The sequence below is a fragment of the Carettochelys insculpta genome, chromosome 1, assembly GCF_033958435.1.
Source record: "Carettochelys insculpta isolate YL-2023 chromosome 1, ASM3395843v1, whole genome shotgun sequence".
NCBI classification, from domain to species: Eukaryota; Metazoa; Chordata; order Testudines; family Carettochelyidae; genus Carettochelys; species Carettochelys insculpta.
Genome location: NC_134137.1, coordinates 286305595 through 286327081, shown reverse-complemented (window position 1 = coordinate 286327081; position 21487 = coordinate 286305595). Strand labels below are relative to the sequence as shown.

Here is a 21487-nt window from a genome sequence, read left to right as displayed (position 1 = left end):
CAGAGAAATAAGATAATAACCAGAGGACCACAGGGAGCAAATATTGAGGATGAGAGGTTAGGAGCAAAGAAACACAGAGACAGGTTTGGAGGAATGGGCTGAGTACTGGGAAGCAGACGGACATGAGATCAGAGAGATGAGGTAGTAAAGCTCTGGAAGATTTGCACACCTGGATAAGAGGTGGATTCAGAGGCAGACAGAGAGATTCTAAAGGGAATAGCGTAAAGTAGCCAGGAACTGCATGAAGAGAAAATGGAAATGGGTCGACTAGTGTCGAGTGGACACAGGATGGTGCAGGCCCACATCCCAAAGGGATCTGGGAGGGCAATAAAGAAGAGAGGACTGCGGAGAAGTGGGTATGGAAAAAAGTGAAGGCCCAGAGAAAGATTCCAGCAGAGACAAGGTCATAGCAACAATGGGTTCTACTAACATTCCAGAAAGACAACAGGGACCAGAGAAGAGAAAGCAACCAGACAAAAGCAGTAAGTCACCTAGGAAAGGAAACAGCCCTTTGCCTCAGACAAACAGTATCTAAACAACCAACACATCTTCTAATACAGTAAATTATTAACACCCTATCCTACCCCACCCCCAACCCTAAGTCTCCCCTACCTTGGGTCCCTTTCTTAACACACACACACATATAACATCCAGCTAAACTTTCCAAACCAGCAAAAGCAGCCACTGAAACAACTTCAAACACCACATACCAAGAAAAACCACAATTTAGAAGTCAGCTTCCTCACCCCACCCCCCCAGCCCATCATGCCGTTGTGTAACAAGGAAATACTGTACATATATAAAAATTGCCCTCTTCCCCAACCTGAATATAGTGGCTTGAATTAGCTTCTGTATATATCTACATATGTATATATATATTTATACATGATACTGCAGTCAAGGAAGCAGATGATATAAAAGTCACAAAATGAATACATTAAGTAAATAATTACCAGCAAAACATCAGGAAAGGTCACATTGTTCCTACACTGAGAAGATGTATCTTAGGACAGAAAGACTCACAAAGCATACTGCAGCGTACTGGCTTTGGGTGTTTGGGTGTGCACACACACCACTGCCTCCTGCTAATTTATGTCAGGTCTGCTCACATGCATATTATTTCCTTTGCATGCCTTACGTGTGTGTGTGTGTGCATGAGTGTGTGTGCGCGTGTATCCCAGTCCCTAAGGGATGGAATTTCAGACTTTCTCAAGAGTTAATCAGCATTAGCTGTTTCAATTTTGAATGGTGGGAAACCTGTAAATACAGATTAAAAGCTTTACAACTACCGATGGCTAATGCAAGTTCTTCTTTACCTCAGTGGGTAGAGAACTGTGCTTTTGGAATTTAAGTTCGTGACTTCTGTTTCCCATGATACACAGTGATGGTATCAATTTTCCATTTACTGGGCATCACTAATAATCCCAAATTATTTCCATGTCCATACTGCTGTTTGTAACCACCAAAAAGTGTGAGAATTTGCCCAGACAATGTGGTTAAGGGAAGGAATTTAGCATGCTCCAGAAATGGAGAGGGGACTCAAAGCCCATTTAAAAGTGATCTTGTTTTTCTGGGAGATACCCATGTTCATACTGATTAGCTCTGATGAATTCCAGACAGCATGTGATGAAGATGAAACAATAATTGTGGGATTGCTTCTGAGCCAGTCTGAATCCCAACCTTTCTTTTGGGAAGGGATTCTTGTGTATGAGTGAGGTGGAGATATATGGCTTGGAAGTCTATTTGGCTGCAAAGTGGAAATAAGCCCTTGCAGGGACACAGCTGGGGTCCCTCTAGTTTCTTTCTTGATTTGCCCTGCAGCATCCAGCAGCATGGTAAGTGTGTTCCTCTTGGACTTTCCCTGTGAGACCAGCAGCAGGGACTTATGGAAGATGCAGTGTGTCATGGTTTTGAATCCTTCTCCATTTGTAGTCGGCAACCCATGAGCCTGACCACGCAGCAAATTTGAAGCACAAAACTCCCAAGGTCTTCAACCTGAATCATACATCTGCCACCAATTGTATAATTGGGCCCAAGGCTTTTCCATGCCTCTAACTTGAGTAGAGGAAGTAACTTCACATGTACATGCTAGGACTCCCACTGCAGATGGTCAGCCCAAAGTCTCCTCAGCAGCACTGTCCCTATAGTTTCCCCTTGTCTGGTAGCCAAATCTATGCGGGGAAATGTAAACCCCTCCCCAGATTGGCTTGATTGGAGCAAAGGGTAGGTGACAGGCCTTAGTCTGATCACTGGCCATTTTTTCAGGCTTGCTTACATCTATTAGTAAACAATGGGTGTCAGAGAGCACGCCATGCTTTATAGAAAGCTCTAAAATAAAGTCTTGCCTGCAAGATATCTGAACCTGTCACCAGTACCGCATCTTTGCTCTCTCTTGAGGGTACCATCATTATGAGGAGAAACCCTAGGATAAAAGGGACTCTATTCAAGATGCTTACTAGTGGGAGGTCAACTTTTATGTGCATGCTGGAGAGCTGTGAAGCAAAATGACCCATCCTGGCAACTATGTCTTCACCATCAAACCATACATTCTTTTAGGATATAATGGGAGAATCTTCCTCACCACATATAGGGAGAATTAAAATAACTACCTAACGGAATTTATACTGGAGAATTGCTGAGCAGTCCAAAGCCATCTGGGTAGTCCAGTGCCCAAAATATGGGGGCTATGTTTTTGTCAAAGATGGAGATGCATTTGTTTGAGGGGAGTAATAGTGAGTGCTGACTGAAGCTTGTCTGTATATTTGTGAGGCAATGTGTTATGGCCTGATATCAGACCCACAGAGTGTTTTATTATGCTGGGATGTAGTAGGTGATGGAGTATTGTTACTTCATCATGTATTGTGTTACACTGTTTTGGAAAACCAGTGTGACTACTCCAACAAGGTATCATGCAAAGCTGCAAAACTTGGAAAGTTTGGCTGCCAGATGCCCTGCATCTTCTATGGGATAGTTCTGATTTTTTAGCAACATTCGCTCGCCACCCATTCTTCTTCAGTGCTACACAAACACACTTGCACTGCTCCAGAAGAAGAAGGATGATGAAAGTATTAGAACATCTTTCAAGGAACCATGACTGGGGCTCAGATGGAGTTGAACATGGCAAACACATGGCTGGAGGTTCCATATCCTTACAGGTAGACTGAAAACACAGAGTGCAACTCATCATAAAATCTGTGCTCCAGTGACTTCTGCCCTTCAACCTGAACCTCACTCTTTCAGTAGCCCGAGACTTTGAGGTGTTAAATGATCGCATATAACATCCCAGAACATATTGTTTTTCACTAAGGGGAAGAAAAAGAGAGAGGGAGGTGGTGGAAAGGGAATGTAAAAATTTGTTGGGCTTTGGTATGAAAGGCCGTGCTTTTTTGGAAGGCTAGGCACTCAGCCTCATGTGTTCTAGCAGTGAGAGAACCTGCTGCTAACATAACATGTCTGCATCACTTGATTACCTACAATGAAATAACACTGAATTTAAAATCCTAAACTCATAATAGTGTTAATCAAATCACTTTTCTTTGCCCCCCAAAAACCCACCCCACCTACTTCCCCAGATGTTCTCACCCATGGAACTAAAATAAAAATAAGCAACCAGAAAAGGAAATTTGCAAGAGAAAGGTTTAACTAGGTGGACTAATGGTCTGATCTGATGCAGTTAGAAGCAAGCTACCAGACTTCTGTAGGATGACCAACAGTCCAATTTGGTGTTGCCAGTCCTGCATGTCCAGTTGTCCTCAGTGGAGGCACTCACATGCCTCATTGCATGCTTAATGTTTGCAAAGCACTTTGATCATTAGCAGTGCTAGACAGTGTAAATGCTCAGTCTAATTACAATGGAAAACCATTATCTGCCAGTCCCTGGAACTAGGAACAGAGTAAACCAGTTCTGAGAAAATAAGAACAATACCAAAACGTTGCCCAAAACACAAAATCTGAACCTTTGAAGAGGTTTGAAATAGTTCAATTGACTTATTTTTTTTCTTTTTCAGTTTAGTTCCCTCCCAGCATCACCTTTGAACTTCCTGCTTCCAGCTGCTAATAAGATGAGGGGAAAATACGGAAATAACCATCAAGATATATTACTCTTGCGAGCGGCCAAACAAGAATCTTGCGAAGTATCAGAAACCTTGAAAGCTCTCCCAGCCCCAAGATTTCTAAAGTCACGCTGGAGACGTCTCTATTGTGTTGGGAGATGGACCCAAACTGAACACTCAGATCAGTGGGTCACCCCCTTCACTATCATGATGGCACCACGTCTTGAAGCCCAAATTCCACAGACGGATACTGGAACAGAGTTTATAATTAAATAAGGGAGATGGGGAGCTCCCACCATGGCACGAAAACTCTGCTGGCAAGGAGCAAGGTCATGTGCCAGCATCTTCAGCTCATGAAGATAAAGGTGACGGGTGGGAATGGGGAGGAACACAGTGCACATGATTTTCTCTTTCACTCCCACTCCCACGGCCTCGACCTGCGGAAACCGCTGCCAAAAACACAGCCTGAAAAGTTGTAGAAAACAAACAAAACAAAAACAACCTCTCCCCATCCTCCCTCCCACCCTGGTTGCCCCACGACCTGAATTTTCACAAGAAGAGAAACATCAATTTATACAAAATGCAATAGAAAAAACAAATATTTACAAACGAAATGAATGCCTTCTTGGTGGCCACTGGCAGTGGGCTCTGACCAGTTGCCTCGTATTCTGGATTGCAGATCGCTAGGTTAGTTCATTTGGCTTTTCTTTTCACGGGAGGAGAGGGAAGGAATAGGCAGTTCCCTTCCCCTAATACCAGGTGTGGCATTTCAATGACCCTTCCACTCATTCCTCAATGATTACCTTAATGAAATCTAAACACAGCTCCCACCCTACCCACTCTCTCCTCACACCATAAGACTTTTCAGCCCCCAGCCCCAGCTTTAAAAACAACTGAGGTCTTCTGTTGGCTTAAGAAAAAGGAAAGGTAGCAAGATAAAATCACCTGGAGGTGCAGTGAGGAGTGTGAGGGCAGAGAGGGTGTCTGAGCTATAGGAAATGTTGCTTGAAAAAAATGGCTGCCATCCTGTTTTGGGTCAGTCCCAAGTGCCACCCCAGTTAAATGAGGAGCTTTTTAAACCATCCTTTGTGCGAACAAAGGCTGGCAGAACAATAGGCCAAAACCACGGAAAAAGTAGGGACTTGCCATGAATTTTGGGATGGGAGGCACTGACCTAGGGTCCCACCTCAGTCCCTCCTGTTCAAGAAGACCCATGAAAAGGGAGGGCTGCACTGCACTCCCATCACCACTTCCATTAGCTTAATTAATTTTGCATCTAAAATGATACAATGGAAAGAAAAACACTTTTACTGATACCGTGCACACTGGGAAAGCTGAGACTACACCTTTAGGCTATTCCAGTTTAGCACGGGTGCTAGGCCTCCCGCCCCTCACTCATCCCCACCCCCCAGACACATATACACAATCTCGCTCTCTCTCCCCGCCCTTCCACCTCTAGTCTTCAGAGTTCATCAAACCTGTTCTATAGTAATTTATTTATGGCATTAGCACCTGCCCCCCAGAAGACAAGCCACATGTTTCCATGCCATAGCCAACAGCAAACATAAGCCTGTATTCAGGAAATGTGCAAGTACCTGCTTAGCTATGCAAGTAGGCATTTAAACAGTCCCCCTGCTGCTGCTATGCTCACACGTTGTCCTCATGCCTCCTTTTCCCTCAAAGCCACACTCAGAACACTTTACCACCATCAGCAGGAAAAACCTTGTGCTGTCTTGTAATGTGTTTCTTTCTGCCCGGCAGAGGGCGAGGAAGGAGGGATCAGGCCCCTTCTGGACCTGCCCTTCTGCTTCCACATTGGCCAAAACAAAGTTGACATCTCCTGAAGTGGCAGAGTGACAGCTCTCCATCTCTGTATGCCCACACCCTGACGCTCTTTGCCTGTTCCTCAGCTTTTCAGTCTTTTGTTCTGTTGGGTCCATTATCAGAACACCAACTCTCAATAGCAGTTTTATTTCATTTTTGCTGCAGCCATGTCAAGTATAGTATGATTGTATATACCCACCTACAAGCCAATTCACCTTGTAAACTATTTCCATGAATTAATTATGTCAGAATTAACAATGAGTTAATTGCTATGAACAAGCTAGACCTCACCTCCCCTCCCCAAACTTCTTTTGTTTTACTGCAGCCAAGGTCATCTCCCGGCCTACCTAACCCCCGTGTTGCTTTCTCACCCCAGTTCCAATAACCTTCCCTCTCTCTCCTGCAGCCCAGTCCTGCATACAAGTCACAGTTTCCATCTCCAGAAAATTATTCCAGTAATCTCAGTATAAATCTCTCAGTTTATATGCAAACACATATTTCAGCCCTAAACCCCCATAGTCTTCATGAAAAAAAAAAAAATTAAAGAGAACCTCAATATAACCAGCATGGAAGTGCGTCAAGTCAATCCCATGTTATGTCCCCTTCATTTTACCCATGTATTCAATCTTTTTTTCAAACAGTTTTAGGAAAAATTGCCTGATAGAGCATTATTCCTTTGCGTCCATTTCACCTCTTCTGCTCTCTCCTCCCATCACGCATGTACATGCGTATCCCTTCGCTGTTTGGAGTTTGAAAAAAATGAAACAATATGGTCACATCTCCGCCCATGCACCTTCCCCTGCCTCAGCCCAAACACGTGCCTTCTTCTCGACCTGGCATACCCAACTCCTATGTCAGCAGAAGTGTGATGACCAGGAACGGAAGAGGAAGGAGGGAGGGGGAAAATGGAAAGAGATAAAGGATGTGGGGAAAGAAAGAGGTGGCACTTGTCACCAGTGCAGCCCGAGATAGAACTCAGAACTCCAGTGTTCCACAAAGAACCAGGAGAGTAGCAAATGGGCACCGGGCCTAACTCCATCCTGCCCACCCACACTCCACTTTCTCCCCTGCTCCCCACACGCTTCCCCTCACTCAGACATCAGACTCAATACTGGAGAGTTTCTCATAAACATGCCCGTTGCTGGAGCCATTGAAAGCCCTGGGGTTTTTGTTGTTAGGCACACAGGGGTTGGACTGGTTCCCTATACAGATGTCCTTCTGGAAACGGGCTGGCACAGCCCCATGAAGGGCTGAAACCACTGGCTTGTTGGTGGTGACAATGGCGCGGAAGTCTGGCCTAGCTTTGGGCCCACCTGCCACCACAGGCTGCCTGAAGAAATAGGATTTGCTGCCGTGAAGCAAGCATTGGTCATCCCCAAAAGTGGGGATGAAAGGGTTTTGCGTGACTCGGTCAGGGTAGAGTGACTTGCTGAGCATGTATCCGCTGCTACCGGGGTTGTTGTGGTGGTGGTGGCTGGTGGCGGGCGCTGAGGACTTGTTGTTGGCAAAAGCGGTCTCGCTGGATGACACGTCAAACATGTGGGCATAGGGGCTCCCCTCCAAAAAGCGACCCTTGTCCTTCAGGCTCACACTGCGGGGGGCCAGGGATGACTCTTCCTTCTGCAGGTCCACAAAGGTGTCATAGGAGTGCTGCCGGCGGAGCTTGTTGCGATTCTTCTTCTGCCCCTTGGAGGCAGAGTTGGAAGGGCTCTGAGGATACTTGGAGGAGGTGGCACTGGTCGTCACTGGCACTGGGGCAGGCGGCTGGTCCAGCTCTTGGAGAGAGTTGTCCTCACTGATGTCATAGAGGTTTCCTGCCTTCTTGCAGGCCTCACACCGGATGCAGGGCTGGCGGGTGGAGTTCTGCCCCACCACTGTTGGGGTATAGTTGTGCAATTTAGATGGGCAACTACGGCAGAAATTAGCCCCTGGCCGGTCTTCCCAGTCTAGATTGGTCAGGTTCTTCTCCCATGGTGCTGGCACTCCACTCACAACACCGTGCTTGTGGTCATTGGCTCCTCCAAAGTCCGCTGACCCATGCTTGTGGTGGGCCCTATTAGTGCAGGACCCTCCTCCCCCTACTGCATCACGCTTGAACTCGTCTCCCCGCTCTTTGTAAATATCTGTCAGGTCCACATGCTCCCAGTGTGGTGAGTTCTCCTTGGTCCGGAACTGGTCCAGGTAAAAGTCCCGTAGCCCTTCCTTGTCCCTAAAATAGCGCTTGTGGTCAGGGGAGCGGGGTGGGCGCCTGCGGTAGGCCAGCTCAATCTCATCAAACTCGCGCCGCGATTTGGCTGAGGCAGGACGTTTCTTCAGACTGTCCTTATACTGCTGTTTCCGCCGCTTGGCAGCATTGCCTTCGATGTTGCCATAGGTCACCGTGTGAGTGGAAATGTCGGAGACATCTGAGCGGATCAAGTCATCGTGGCCCCCTCCACCACTGTAGCGATCACTCTTAAAGGAGAACTTGCCATAAAGGTCACCTAGCTGACTATGCTTGGAAGGTGGCAGACCAATGTCCAGTGGCTTCTTACTAATGGACCTGGGCTGAGCGGAGAAGGGTGGGTTGTCACAGTCATACAGTCCATCAATGGAGCTGGTACTGCCAATGCTGTGGGGTCGATGGTGATGGTGGTAATGGTCCTGATACACATTGCTGTCTTTCAGTTGGAGGTTGCCAAAAGTCCGTTCTACTTCACTAATGTAGTCACTGAAGAGGTTCTCCTCACAGGGTGGGTTGTTATAAGACTTGCAGTCGGAGTGGGTGAAGCTGCGGCGGTGCTCAGAAATATCGTAGACCGAGGATTCACGGCGGATGAAGTCCAGGGCACTCTGCGGTGAGCCATTGACACCTGACAGGTTGGCCATGTTCTTGGCTGTGCGGAGCAAGCGCAAGATGTTGGAGTGGGTGTTGTTCATGGTGGCGGTGGGGGAGTTTGTCGCTGACTGGCGCTCCTCAATGGCCACTCCATGAATGCAGCTGTAGATACCCTGAAATGAAATGGAGGAGACAGAAGTGAGTGCTTCTGCAGATGGGCAGAAATAAGACACAGGACTGGAAGAATTGAGTTAAGGTAAGTCTGGGTCAGGGAAACAGAGAAAACGGTTTGTTCTAGCATGGGATCTGGAGTTTCCCAATCTTGCATCACTGTGAAATGAGATCAAATCTGCATCTATCAATCCTGAGTATTCTTTCTGTCTGTATCCTCCTGCCACCTTCTGTTCTTTCCTTCTCCTTTTCTTGCTTCCTCTGTTTTACTCCCCCTTACTTCCTCCCCATCTCTTCTTCGTTCTCATTTGTCCTCTTTTATCAGTAGAACACTTTAGAGAGGAAGGATAGTCCTGTATTAAGGTACTGAATAGAGACACAAAAAAATCTGGGTTCTGCTCTCAGCTCTGTCACAGACTGCCACTGGGACCATGGACAAGTCACTTAGCCTATCTATGACTCAGTTATTATATGGGAATAACAACACTTCAGTTGTTTATCTTGCCTGTTTTTATTATAATTTCTCCCAGGCAGGAACTTCTCTCAGGCCAGGACTACAACTAGACATTAAAGTCGATTGCAGATATGCAATTCCAGCTACAGCATTGTGTAGCTAGAATCAACTTATCTCTAATTGACTTACCTATCTGTCCTCAGAGGGAGGTCGACAAGAGAAACTCTCCTGACGGCTTCCTTTACTCCTTGCAATACTGAGTCGACTGTCAACCCCAGGTAATTCGATTTTGTGTGTCCTCACCAGGCGCACAAAATCAAACCCCAGAAGATCGACCCTGACCAAGCTGATCTTCCACATAATGTAGACATACCCTCACTAAGGGATGGTGCCTTGCACAATAGGGCACTAGTGACCATTGAGACCTCTGGGGATTATTCTAATGTATATACATTGATTAAATATTAAATGATAGTATCCATTTGGGAAGATGTCCACTTATTTGAGGTAGAAGGAATCAGTCTCTCACACAAAAAGGGTCCCCTTCCAAAGCCATTAATTCCAAGGGCAGAACTATCTCCTCTGCCGAATACAAGCAAAGCTCCTTAATGTTAATGGGAGTTTCTTGAATGCAGCAAGCAGCTCATTGGCTCTCAAGATACCACAGATAATGCCTGTGAGAACAGCCTCCTCAGAACAGGCCAAGCACTGAATTTCTGTGTGGATATGTGGAGTTGAGGATAGTCTGGTTTTGCCCTGAAATTGACTCTTGAACATCAAGGAATCAGCCAGGCTGGGGACTGGTTAAAAAAGAGAAAGCTTCTAATGTCATCTATTTGGATACATTAGTCATCATCACAGATTAGAAAATGCTGAGAAAGAAGAGAACTGATGAATGGGTATTTAGCTCTTTAGTGTTTGGCAGACTATGATACAATCAATTTCTTTAATTACTTTCCAAGTTCAATTTAGCATTGATGACAGGAATCAGACTGGCATCCTTGGAAAGTGAAATCCTCAATTCAGCTACAATTGGATAGCTGCAGTGCAAGATTGCTTCATGTTCCCCCAACCAGACCATCTCCGCCATGATGCAGAAGGACCACTTCTAAAAGTGAGAGCAGAGTGTTCAGGCTCCATGACTCATTCGTTCTTTGCCTCCTTAAGACTACCATACTGGAGTCCCTTTAATGTCAAATATGAAGTGCACTTCAGTGTATTATAAAGTGGAGTGACCACCAAGGCTCTTTTTATTGTCACATAGGTCACTCAACCACCAGGTTAATGATATTCAGTCACCACCAATCAGATCCGCATTTATACAGGTAAGGAAAAGAAGAAAAGCGATCTGTATTCAGTTAATAATTTCCTGACCCATCTCATTCCCCTACCTTATCTCCAACTAAGGACTCCTGATATAAAAAAACAAAACAAAACTTTGTATCCCCTATTGCCTACTCAACTGAGCGATCTGATTCCCCCAAACAGTGTTGCGCCCATCATACAACCACTTTAATGTTACAGGGATGGTGAAGTCAAAAACACAGAACTACAACCTCACTGCAGAAGGGAGCAGAAGGAAAAGCCTGAAGCAGGAAGAAGAGACAAATCTCTAAATGGAGCACACGTTGCTACAAGACTAGAAGAGAGATCACAAAGAAAAGACTAGCTGGACAAGCTCATTTAGATATAAATATTCCCCTTTGAAGAGTCTCCTTAAAGGTAGGTTTTGCACTGAATGCTAAGGCCAAGTGACTGAACTTTCTTTGCAGCAGCATGTGTGTTGGTCACAGTACAAATTTTGGGTAGGGACTTATGACTGCTCAAAACAATCCGAAGACAGTGCTGATTTCTCATGGAATTACCTGAATCACTCCAACATCCAGGACAATTTAAGTCTGGGGTAATAACTAAAACCAAAGGAAAATTGGTTAATGGAGAAGAGCTGCCATAAACTTTCCTCCAAGAACTTATCATCCTTTCAAACAAATTTGGAGGGACAGAAAAGTTATATTAATGTCTCTTTATATTGTTTCTCATTTTCACGATTGGTTCACCGTTACCTGACACCAACAGAAACCAAACATAATGAAATTCTGTGAGGAAAATGCAGTTCTCCTAAGGGAAGAGATGGCAACCCTTGTAACATTGAAATCCAGAGTGGACAAAATGCTGGATAACATGCTGGAGATGACAGTCCTATGATATTTTCATGTAACAGGGATGGCCAGAAGAATCCAGTAGGACTCTCCTGTTCTCATACTCTGAAACTGTCTCACTGAATCTCCGCACTGTTCCTTTCATTTTCTGAATGCACTCACCCTGCTGATGGAGAAGACCATGCCAGGCTTGCCAGAGCAGATGCCTATAAAGCAGTGGCGGAACTGCCAGTAGAAGAGATGCTCACAGATGAAGGTGATAAGGCTGAGGGCCATGGCTGCCCCCAGCATATAGAAGACGCCTGCCATGTTATCTATGTCCAGCTGGCTGCTCATTACCTCATTCTTTTCATTATGACAAATTCCAGTCAGCCAGAGGGCTTCCAGCTCCTCCATCTCCCCTGGAAAGCAACAGACAGACAGACAGAAAGTGAGAAAGTTGAGTCAATCCTGTATTAGTTGAGAGACTGGACAAGAAGCGGACCGGGTTAGTAGAGGCTGAGCTGATAGGACTTTTCCAATGGCTGAGCCCAGTTTTCACACCAGCTGCCTGGTTATGGTGGGACTCTGTCCATATAACATCCTAACTAGCACTTGTAGCAGGATACGGCATTGCAAAGCAGTAAAAGTCCATTAAATTAAACAGAGCAGAGGTAACAGGACAAGAATCTGCCATAACCCAACCTTGGTGACAAAAAGCAGTATCACAGGACACCCACCATGCTACCAGAAGTTCTATAATGAGATACTGAAGACGTTCCACACCAGTTCACCCACTGTGATATCAAGTTATACCTAGGTTTTCTGGCAAGACTGTTCAAATTTGAACATGGCATTTGGTTATGGACCTTTCGGTTCCCAGCACTGCATACACGGAGGGCTAGACGAGCCAGATCACTTGATGAATAATGAGGAAGTTACCAACTGGCTGGATGAGCTGAGCTGGTTTCCCATTGGCTGGGTGAAGTAGGCCAGATGCCAGCTCCGTAATACTTCCTGTCACCAGGCCAGTTGAGTATATACCCAAGTAAATAAACTACCTAAAGGGTTTATCTATTCCATAACTTTTGTCATGGCATTTACTTTATTTTGGGAAGATTCCATTTTCATTTTCTAAGAATTGTGAGGGACAACTTCCAGTATTTAGTTCCAAACAGTTCACTGAAACTTTTATCAATTTAAATGTTTGCACTAGCAAGAAATATAGCCTGAGATATCAAATGGAAATACTTAAACATTTACTTACTGGAGAAGTAAAGATACTTAACAGATTCAGAAAAGAAACTATAATACATAAGAATTGTAACATTTCATATTACTGTACTATGTGTTTTTGTAAACTGGCTCTTAGACAAGATTGAAAGAAAAAGTTGACATGTTTTGTTATGTTTTGGGCTAGGAAAGAAAAGAGTTACTACTAGCTAGCACAGACCAAAAATGAACCAAAATGTTTATGAAAATCTTTTAGTGTGAAATTCAAAATGTTGATGAAATTTTTCATTGAAATTTTGTATTTTTCAAATTTTCAGTCAACTCTGTAGCTGGTCAAAAAGAGATTGACACTTTCATGAAATTGATTCCAGTAGTTTTGATTTGATTTTTTTTTCAGTTTTGTCAAATTTGTCAAAATTTCAAATGTCTAATCAGCCTAAATTATTGCCAAAATATACCAAGTAACAATAAATATTTCCTAGCTTAATTTTATTGCTCACTCATCCCTGGTACAGGACGTTCAGAGCCTATAGTGGGATTCAAAGACAGAGACTCTGCCTTGGGAATGATTTTCACGCTGCTGGGGAAGGTGAGAGTTACTCATACTTCTCACGATCAGACATTCAGACAGGAGGAGAGAAATTCTGCCCTTTCGTATAGTATCATATTGCACAGTTAGAGGCATTATGGGATTTTTTCCATCCCTGTGAGCTATTAAGTACTGGTCACTGTTGGAGGAAGAATCCTCTGGTACAAGGGTGTGCACATTTTTCCAGTCATGCCTTACCAGTAACAACATCTGTCTTTGCCCCATTTCCATTATTGCATAACCAAGACTTCCTCAGAAGCGAGTTGCTCCAATCTTGCAGATGGGCTGAATTGCTATGGCACAGCCAGTACCTGATCCTTTGCCCCCACCCCCACCCCTTGGGTTTGCAGGGTGGGGGAAGATGTATGTGACCATTTACAGGGACAGAGCTAGCGCTAGACATGCAGGACTGCTAGGAGCAGAGAACTGCATGGCATACTGGCCCACGGGCTAGGTGGCCCATTGAGGTGAGTCAAATGGCAGAGGTGGCACTCTGTCTTTCCTGTGGGGACTACCTGGGCCATACCATGCAGGACTGGCATTAGTCACTCCCACTCAGCTTTGGGTTGGGGATGGCCCTATGGTATGCACATCACTCCTTCACCAAACTGATAGCCCATTGTTCTGCTAACCTACAACAATGTTTGTGTTCTTCCTGTATTTAGTACACCAAAGCTTTTTCTGATTTTAGTCTTTCTATTCATTTACACAGAAAGATCATTCTTCATATCCTAAAAAGTGTATCCAGAAAGGAGCGGGGTGAAAGAGAACAAAAAAGCTGAATAGTCTATCAAGAAAGCAGATCCAATCCCATCAACAATCCACCACACCTTTAAAGTGGCAGTATTTTATCCACTAAGATGGGGTGGGCCACTGGCACTTTATTCGCCTGCTTATCCACAGGTGTAGCTACCTGCAGCTCCCATTGCTCATGGTTCGCCATTCCCAGCCAGTGGAAGCTGCAGGAAGTGGCACAGACCAAGACACTGCTTCATGCAGCTCTCATTGGCTGGGAACAGCGATCCATGCCAATGGGAGCTGCAAGTGGCCATACCTGCAGATGCACAGGTAAGTAAAGTGTGGATGTCCTGCCATGGGCTAACCCTGGTAAACTGCATCTCTCCTGTGGGTCACTTATTGCCCACACCTGCACTTAAGACAGAAGCAAACCACCTTATTTACTATAAAAGCCAACCAGCTCTTCCTCTACAAAATGTATACTTAAATTCCAAACCTTTTTAAAACTTATTTTTATGTTCAAGAAAGTTTAGTGCACTCCTTCCTCCAGGCATGGTTAATTATTGATCACGTGGGTGCAACACAGCTTGGTTCTGTCTGGAAAACATGGGAATGCCGGATGAAGCTGAAACCTCCATTGTCACTTTTATTTCTGATTATGGATAAACCAAGAAGTACAAAAGAAAAAAAAATCTGGCAAGGAAAAGCCAGTTCTCAGAAAATTTCCAGAATGAAGATGTTCAGATAAACTTCAAATACATGTGTGAATGCTTGGGAGCTTAATTCTCATTAAACCTTTGCACCTTTTCCAGTTACCGCTGAAGCTGTTATTAACCTGCATAAAGCATAGAACTTTCCAGGCCCATCTCTCTCCTAATATGGCTTTTCACTACCCTTGCACTGTCCACCAAGTCTAAAATGTTAGAACCAGGGAGGGAACCCCATGTCCACACAGCCAGGACTTGGAAAGTGGAGAGGAAACCAAACCCCTTTGCACAGCCCACTTACCATCACCAAAAAGCTGCAGGATGGCAAGATCTACCTGACGCTTCCAGCCCGAGTCCTTTTGGATGGCAATGCCATAGCCAGTAGAGGCAAAAACCTTCCCACTACCAATCGTCACCAGCTTGCAGCCTTCGTCTCTGCCAGCCATGTAGTTCAGCACCGCAGCATCATAAATGAATGCATCCAATTTCCTGCATCGGTGCAAGGAAGAGGGAGAATAGAGTGAAAAAAAATAAGATGTTGTGTGTGTTCAAAGCATTGCATGTAAAAGAAAGGAACTGCTGATGCAAAGATCAGTGTCTTTGACTAACAAAGGATGGGAGGAACCTGTCCAGAAAGAATGCTATATGTTGCCTCCTATACCTTTGCCTATGTCCACACTTTGAAATAAAGTTGAACTTACTGAAGTCAACTTTTTACCACTTGGTTTTATAAAGTCAAAGATGTATATCCACAAATGTCCAGAAAGTCAACATAGCGTGTCTCCATTGTCTTACCTAAGTTTGACTACGTCAGCAATGCATGGTGGGTATCTATCCCACAGTGCCTTTTGCCCCATTGCATTCTGGTGTTTTGTGCAAGTGACTTATGGGAAAAATGTACTGCAAGTGCTTGTGGGTGTCTGATATCATCCCAGAGCACAATGCCGCCTCCACCTTCACCACTGAAAAACAAGTGGGTGGCCCAAGGAATGTTGCGCTATTTTGGGGCCATTATCCAAAAGCCTGCCCCTGGCTCATGCTGCTGCACAGGGTTAGCATGGACCCTGAATAGCTCAGAGTCATTGCACAGGGTGTTATGGCACTTTATGAAGTGTCATGCAGTATTTTATTAAATCAAGCCAGCGTGAGGAAGTGGATGTGGATGATTCGGATGATGATATTCAAGAACTGGAGAGTAGGAATGCAGAGCTGCTGGCTGCCCTGGATATGTTGCTTGCAGTGGAGCATCAGTTCTGGAGTCTTCAAACCAGCACACAGTGGTGGGACCACATCATTTTGGAGGTCTGGGATGACCAGCAGTGGCTGCAGAACTTACACATGCGCAAGGCCACTTTCATGAAACTTTGCGATTTGCTGTCCCCTGCCCTGAAGCAGAGCGATACCAGAATGAGACCTGTTTTGACAGTTCACAGGTGAGTGGCAATTGCTCTATAGAAGTTTGCAACACCCAACAGCTACAGGTCAGTAGGAAATCAATTCGGGGTGGGCAGATGTACAGTGGGGGCCATGGTGAGGCAGGTAGCCAATGCAATCTGTGCCTGTCTGATATGGAAGACTGTTACTCTGGGAAATGTGCAGGACATAGTGTAGGGCTTTGTTGCAATGGGGTTTCCTAACTGCAGTGGGGAGGTAGATGGAATGAACATCCCCGTCCTGGCTCTGGACCACCTGGCCTCAGAGTACGTAAACCGCAAGGGGTACTTCTCCATGGTGTTGCAGGCATTGGTGAATCACAAAAGTCATTTCACTGACATCTGCGTAGGATGATTGGGAAAGGTTCATGATGCACACATCTTTAGAAATTCCAGTCTGTACAGAAAGCTCCTGGATGGGAGCATAGAACAGAACAGAAAATTTTCCAGAACAGAACATCAAGACTGGCGATGTGAAGATGAGTGATACTGGGTGACCCTGCTTACCCTCTGCTCCCTTGGCTCATGAAGCTATACACAGGCTTCCTGGACCACAGCAAGGAGTGCTTCAGCTACAGGCTGAGCAAGTGCAGAATGATGGTGGAATGTGCCTTTGGCCATTTCAAAGCCAGATTCAGGTGCCTTCTGACCTGTTTGGACTCTTGCCAAACCAACATCTGCACTGTAATTGCAGTGTGCTCTATTCTGCATAACATTTATGAATCAAAGAGGAAAAAGTTCATGCCAGACAGGGTTGCAGAGGCAGATGCCTTGGGCAGTGCTTATGCACAGCCAAACACAAAGGCATTCACCAATACACATGCAGAAGCAACAGCAATCAGAGAGGCTTTGAAAAATAGGTTTATGAATAAGTGGACAATCACAAGAATCTGCTACATTTAACTACCATGATACCACCCCCAAACCCCCACAATGATGTATGTTTGACCTTTAAAAAGGCACCTCCAATTGCATCCTACCCATGTGAACCAATGAACAACACTGTGGTTTTCACAAAACCATTCTTTTTATTTAGAGGGGGGAGGATTAAGGGGTAGGTAAGAAAAAGAAGGGAATCCTGGTATTACATGTAGTGGAGTGTGAGCCTTTTGCAGTGTGGAGAGATCCTCAGCATGGAGCGAGAGACTGTCTTTGCCCTCCACCTACCCTCCGCATCTGGGGACTTCAATGGTGGAGTGGGGGGTTGAGCCATACTGAGAAGAGGTGAGGCAACAGGGTGTGGAGGCCACATAATGAGTCCCATTGTGGATGTCCCTCTGCAGCTCCAGCATGGAATGCAGGACCTTGGTTTGCTCCCTGACAGCCTGCAGGAGCTCTGCCAAGTCCTCGGTCCTGCACTGGAATATCATTTGCCACCACTGATAGGTCCACCTCCTGTCAGTGGTGGCTTTGGCTTGCCCCCTGTCCGTCTTTTCAAGTTGTTGCAGGATGAGGTCCTGTTTGGATCTTTTCTTTCACCTCCTTGCAGCAACTTTGTCTCTCCCACTCACGCTGCCTGTTGAAGACAGTGAAGGTCAAAATTTAGGTACAATTTTTAAATGTGACACAAAGCACTTACACATAGAATGCATGGGTCTCTGACAATCACTTCAACTTTTGTTTTCCATGGCCACTTTTGGCTTCTTAAGAATGACAATGAATCAACCTCTGCGGAACAGAAGCTATTAGTTATCCAGACCATTTAATTGCAGACATGGTAAGATCTTGTTGGCTAAAGAATGGTGAAGGGCAGGGTCCACACAAGCCAGCAGCCACATGGTGGGGAGGAGGGTTTGAGCCCGCTAGATGCATGGTGGGCTGCGGGTGGTGGTGGGGGTCTTCTCTGTAAACTGTAAAGTGTGGAAAAAACTTTCTCAGTGGCTTCTCATAAATCCTGTGCAAGGGAAAAGCCATTTAAAGCATCAAAAGCCAATTTTCAATGCAGCATGCTGGGAGGGAAGAAGGCCAGAGGAGCCTGCCAGCCATGCAGAGTGGGAAGACAGAGAGCCCGCCAGCCATATGGTGTGGCAGGGTTGTCCTGGGAAGTTTAAAGAGACAGAGAGCAGTGCGAAAAACTCTAATGAAACTTTCCTTGCTTCTTCTAGGCTGCCAAAAGAGACATCAGCCTCTTAAAAAGAACAGAGAGTGAAAAAGAAAACATGCTCTTACTATATGCACACATGGTTGGAAAATTTGCCAGAATGCTGTGTGGTACCATGAGGCTAGGTTGCTCTATCCCCAGAAATATTAACAACGTGTTCTAACGGTCATAGATTCACTGTGTCTGAGCCACAATCCGCTTGTAGCAGTTTAAAAAATGAGCTTCACAGAAGTAAGCCTATACCCCAACCTAGCCAAAACCCGCTTGTAGCATTCTAAAACAATACTCACCAGAAGAGCACTCCGCACGATTGCTGGACACTGGAGTTTCAGGTGTCAATGAGGGGACTGGATAGAGGTTGAAGGTGATGAAGAACTCGGAGCTTCATCGAGTGCCTACTGAACATCAGCATCCTCCTCTACATTGACCTCTTGCTCCTGCGCTCAGCTCCCACCAGAGTCCTGAGGACAGTCTGCTGAAGAATCCCTGTTAGCCTCAGGGAGCATTGTTGGGTCCCTCCCAAGAATGGTGCCTGGCTGCTCGTAATAGTGACATGGCTAGGGAGATGACCCAGATTGCCCACTGACTTCTCTCACTTTGTGATAGCTCTGCCTCAGCTCCTTTATTTTGACCCAGCATTGCTGAGTGTCCCAGGCATAAGCATTCTTGATTGTGTCCCATGAAATCTCGTCATAAATGTCCGCTTTTTGCTTGCTGACTTACAGTCTGCTCATCACTGATTCTTCACCCCACACAGAAATGAGATCCAGGATCTCACTGTGGCTCCATGCTGCAGCTCTTTTGTTATCCTGAGAACCCTGAATAGTCATGATGGCTAGATGGATAGATGTGATGGATGGCTCCTAGGTGTGCTATCCACACTGGTCAGACAGAAAATGAATTCAAATTCCCAGGCTTCCTGTTACCTACTTCCTGTGCACCTGGAGAGCAGTGGAGGTGAAAGCAAACAGAACTGACACCTGTGGGGCATTGTGGGATACCTGTGAGACACCTCTGGAGGGCAATAAAATTGATTTAAAGTAACGCTGTTTCCACACTAGCATTAATTCAACCTTTTCAATTTGAACTTTGCGTTATGCCACCTTGGAGAGCTGACGTGAAAAAGTTGACCTTAGCATCCCTTAAAATAGACTTAATGGTATTTGCAGTGAAGACAGTCACACTATAAAATCAAGCTAAGTGCCTTAAAATTGACTTTATGCTGTAGTATAGACATAGCCTTCAACAGGAACTGAAATCTGAAATAAGATTTTTTTTTGGATTTCAGTTGGACTACATAAGTGTCCATATCGCTCTCTCTCTCTCTCTCTCTCTCTCTCCATGACATCCAGCATAATCTCTAATTAGGCAGTGTGAAAAGAACTTCGGAAGAGAAGTCTACTACAGCATCAAGGTTGAACAAAGAGGAAACAGAAGGGAGTTGTGCGTGCTTAATACTATCTTAAATTTCTATAGTGCCTTTCACAACAAAGAATTCAGCAAATCAGAATGAAACGATTCTGGTTAGATTTGGTTGGAACCATAGGTTTAACTCCTGTGTTACTGTGAAAAATCCCATGGAATCTTTAATTGTGACAAGTGGTTAGGACATCAATCTTACGTCTTACCATGAGGACAGTAACGTTAGTGTTACAGCGCCTTGCTAGCTGAACAAAGAGAAATGAGTTCAGTATGGACTCAGAGGAATCACCAACAGTGAGGCTAAATAATTACACAATTGAGTGGATACAGTCTGGAGATGGCATGTAGTGGACCGGTCTATAAAGAGTCCCTCTCAATCCCAGTAAAATAATTTTTTGTGGGGCAGGTATGAAGGGGTGCAACTAAGGAAAATACCTGACCAGGAATTTGGGTCTTCCAAATAATTATATAGATGATGAATAAATCCTACCACTAAATATGAAAAAAATCACTTTTTACAGATGGCAAAAGACGTTCCATTTCTTACATACACTTCACCACCATGGCAGCATTCTAAACCACTCTAAGGAGATTTCCAGGGTGGCAAGCATCCCATTCATGTGCCTGTTTAAGGCAAAGTCTACCTTGGAGCACCTATGTGTCAGAGACAACATCTCTCCTGAACGAGTACATTTCTACGATGACATCCATCTCAGGCTATATGTATTTTCTAGATGATGTCTCGCCTGATGTGAATATTTCCAGGATGGAATCCAGAAACAGCACAGTCATTTGTAATGGGTTGCGCACCTCTGAGCCTGGCAAATAAGTTGGAATGTTTTTTGTCAATCTAATAATTACATTGGCTGAACATCCACGAGTGTTTCAGAATGCACCTTAACAAAAGGTGCAGGGCCTGGCAAGCCAGGGTGAGGCTCCAGGTACAAGAATCTTTTTTACACAGGATGAGGCCCTGAAAACTAGAAGAAAGTTTAGCAACTGGGGGTCTTACTCATATGGAACAGAAACCTGCAAACTAAATATGGCTGCCCAGCGAGCTGCTAACCAACAGGGGCCTCAGGGCAAGGTGGGAGAGGGGCCTGGCCCCGTGCCCCCAGAAGAGGCAGGGCCAAGGGGAAAAAGAGTGGGTGGGGTTGCAAGCAGTCAGCCCTCAGCACTTTTCGAATTGCGGTGCTGACACCCCCCACCCCCGACACACACTGTGCTTCTCTTTGAAATGCTGGGCCCCAGAGCGACTGCCCCCCTTGCATCTCCTCCCCCTCACCCCAACTGGCAAGTCTGTGACTTCCACCTAGCTCTCAGAAGGGAGCACAGTGACTGCTAGAACTAAGCAAATTGTTCCAAGCAATTCTTTTTCAGTTAATGTTTCCCTTCTGTTCGCCAAAAAAATCTGTGAAGAGACTCTGATTTTCACAGATCTGTTCATAATTGAAAAACACTGGCCGGCACTTTAGGCAAAGATTTTGTAGCCTATGGGTCACCTCCAAACTGTTTGCTTCAACTACATGCCTTCCATTTTATTCCCAGACGAGTATGTGCCTTGCCAGTCAAGTCACATGGCATTGCTTCTGCTCCCTGGCTGATTTCGTCTTTTGTAAAACAGTAAGAAGGAAATCAAAGACACTTTGGAATGATTGTACAAACACTTTCAGAGCAAACTTTGACTCCACCCTGCAAGCAGCTCTGCATAACGCTCTATTTGCACAAAGCAGCTTGCAAGATGAGGCTCTGGGCCCTAACAAGCTTTTACAATTTTTTTTTTTTGCCCTCAAATATTCTTGCAGAC

At 45.2% G+C, this 21487-nt stretch overlaps 1 protein-coding gene across 1 annotated transcript in view; it reads right to left on the bottom strand.

Moving 5' to 3' along the window:
- Positions 1-6968: 6968 nt before the first annotated feature.
- Positions 6969-21487, bottom strand: part of GRIN2B (glutamate ionotropic receptor NMDA type subunit 2B) — a 259391-nt gene continuing 244872 nt past the window's right edge. Inside the window, exons 10-12 of the mRNA XM_074983934.1 lie at positions 15026-15213; positions 11641-11879; positions 6969-8867 (exon numbers count right to left, since the gene is read on the bottom strand). Coding sequence (XP_074840035.1) covers positions 6969-8867; positions 11641-11879; positions 15026-15213 — 2326 coding nt within the window. The remainder of the gene's footprint in view (positions 8868-11640; positions 11880-15025; positions 15214-21487) is intronic.